This window comes from Mandrillus leucophaeus, unplaced genomic scaffold (assembly GCF_000951045.1).
Source record: "Mandrillus leucophaeus isolate KB7577 unplaced genomic scaffold, Mleu.le_1.0 Scaffold162, whole genome shotgun sequence".
Taxonomy (NCBI): domain Eukaryota; kingdom Metazoa; phylum Chordata; class Mammalia; order Primates; family Cercopithecidae; genus Mandrillus; species Mandrillus leucophaeus.
In genome coordinates this window covers 422,180-424,717 of record NW_012101610.1, presented here as the reverse complement: position 1 = coordinate 424,717, position 2,538 = coordinate 422,180, and the positions used below count along the sequence as shown (strand labels likewise).

General features: G+C 49.0%; 1 protein-coding gene across 1 annotated transcript in view; it reads right to left on the bottom strand.

Annotated features, from left to right (window-relative positions):
* The window catches only part of DNAH3 (dynein, axonemal, heavy chain 3), a 224,672-nt gene that overhangs the window by 37,118 nt on the left and 185,016 nt on the right, over positions 1-2,538 (bottom strand). The window contains 1 exon segment of the mRNA XM_011976095.1: positions 1-1,925. This exon segment is cut by the window's left edge and continues 1 nt beyond it. Within this exon segment, the coding sequence (XP_011831485.1) occupies positions 1-1,925 (1,925 nt within the window).

Below are 2,538 nucleotides of genomic sequence, written 5' to 3'. Positions count from 1 at the left end.
AGGGAGTTGCTCCTCGTGGGGCCAGGCTGAGTCATAGATCAGCTTCCATTCATCCAGGTTCTGTTCCAAATGGTCCTTCAGGCCATGCAATTTGGGTAAAGCAGATGCACGGACAATCTCCGCCCACGCCTTCTCAGACAGCCATTGGGGAGCTGGGTTGGGGTAGGGGTTATCCAGCGCGACGCCTCCAGTGAGAAGGAAGTACCACACCTCCTCCGTAATTTCCTTCTTCTGTTTCATGATGCCGATGGTCAGGAGGAGAGAGAAGAGTAGCTTGTCCTTCTCAAACAGAGAACGGCACACGTTGTTGTAGATACTGAGGGTGAAATGGTCAATGATGTACTCGATGCGCAGATTCAGTTCTTCACTCTTCGTGCTATGGGCCAGGGAATGCATGTAGAGATGTATGAACCAAGTCAGGGAGTACTGGTACATCGGCTCGATGTTGGCCAGGTCCGAGATACAAAAGAAGATGGTGGCGGAATGCACAGCCACTGGCTTATAGCCCATCCGAGTCTCGTCAATCTGCGTTTCTGTCATGGAAGCAACTTTCTGTTTCTCCGAGATCTCTTCAGATAGCACTTTGGAGGAGGACAGAACTTTGATGGCGGTTTCATCCTCCAGGATGTTACCCTTGGACATGGAGAGAACCTCTAAGATCTTATCTTCAATTTCTTTGAGATGCTTCTTGTTCTCTGCGCTTTCCACAATCAACTGGTTCTTTTTCTCTTCCAGCTCTGGCTTCTCCTTCGCAGCCACGATGCCAAGGAGTTGATCTTGGAGACCCAAGGGGGTGATCATGAAGTTGAGGAGACAGACTTTCACGGCAACTTCTGGGAGGTAATGTGGATTCCTCAAACGGGTTGTGATGTATAACTTAAAATCCCTGGAATATTCGATGATGTTTTCACCCAGCCTCATGTACTCAACTCCTTGCTGTTTGAATGTTGCCTTGAGCAAGATAGGTTCGATAGAAGCATCCAGCTCTTCACCAATGTTTTCAATCAAGACAGGGGTGCCTAACTGCAGCGCGTTTTCCAGCATCCTCATGTAGTTGCTATCAGATAACTTGATGACAGCCAGTTTATTCGCCTTCTCCATGTTCTTAATCCATTTATTGGCCTGCCCCTGAGGGTCAATCATTAAGGCCCAGCGTCTGGAATTGGACACAATGATGCCGTTGTCGATGGAGAAGGAGTCAACGGGAAGCCCAGCAATCTGCCAGGCACGGATTTTTATGGGATCCCCTAACGTATGGCTGAGACTGAAGTCACTAGAGCCGGGGATGACCTTGTCCTTACATTCAGCCAACCACTGATTTTGGCACTGGATCCGATAATCCACTGTAAAAGCGCCCAGGTAAGCCACGGTTCCTGAGGACAGCAACACGTCACCCGTCAGATTAGTATAGCGGATCCCCAGGTGCCGGGCAGCTTCGGTCCATCTGTCCTTCTCTCCTCCAAGACCACTGATCAGTTTCTCTGCCCTGACTAGCTTTTGGGAGCAGATTTCAATGTTTTCCTCCAAGTTCTTTTTCTTGGTGTTCATCTCCTCAAAGTCGTCATTCAGGGCCTGGAGCCGGTCTACCACCAGCTTCAGCTCTGCTCGTTTCTGATTCAGCTTCTGCATCTGTGCATCCAGCTTCCCCTCTGCTTCCCTCAGTCGCTCCCGTTTGGGAGCCACCACCTTGGCCACGCGATCATACACCTCCATGGCCCTCACCCACTTGCACAGACCCTCGCAGGCCGAAGACACATTTTTAATGACAGTCGGCTGGAATTCCGGGTGATTGATAAACCTTTCCCGGATCCGCTTCATGGTCAGTGGGGGGATGTTGTCTTTGTCATACGTCTTAAGACTCTCCAAGAATTTCAGATCCCCAAGAATCTTTTTGGATACCCCCCAGTAGTCTTCTATCATCTTACCTATTCGGAACAAGAAACACATAATGTATTAAGGCATTCTGGCCGAGACTTAAAATTTTGCTGTGGTTACTGCTGGTATTTGAGAAAAAACAAAAACAAAAACATGGTCTGGGAGGCCCAGCCGACCTCACCAACCCCATCTGTGCCTCACTCCCTGAACTCGGGTTACAAAGGACCTTCCTTCAATTCCTTCATGACCCCAAGTGCTTATTACCATGAGCCCTTCGCCAATACTGTAAATGGCATCTAGCTGGCTCCTGACCAGACCTCAGTTCTCATTTTATTTTATTTTGTTTTATTTATTTATTTATTTTGAGACAGAGTCTTGCGCCGTTGGCCAGGCTTGAGTGCAGTGGTGCGATCTCGGCTCACTGCAACCTTCGCCTCCTGGGTTCAAGCAATCCTCCTGCCTCAGCCTCCCAAAGAGCTGGGACTATAGACATGTGCCACCACGCCTGGCTAATTTTTGTATTTTTAGTAGAGACGGGGTTTTACCATGTTGACCAGGCTGGTCTTAAACTCTTGACCTCATATGATCCACCCACCTCGGCCTCCCAAAGTGCTAAGATTCCGGGCCTGAGCCACTGCACCCAGCCAATTTTTTTTTTTTTTT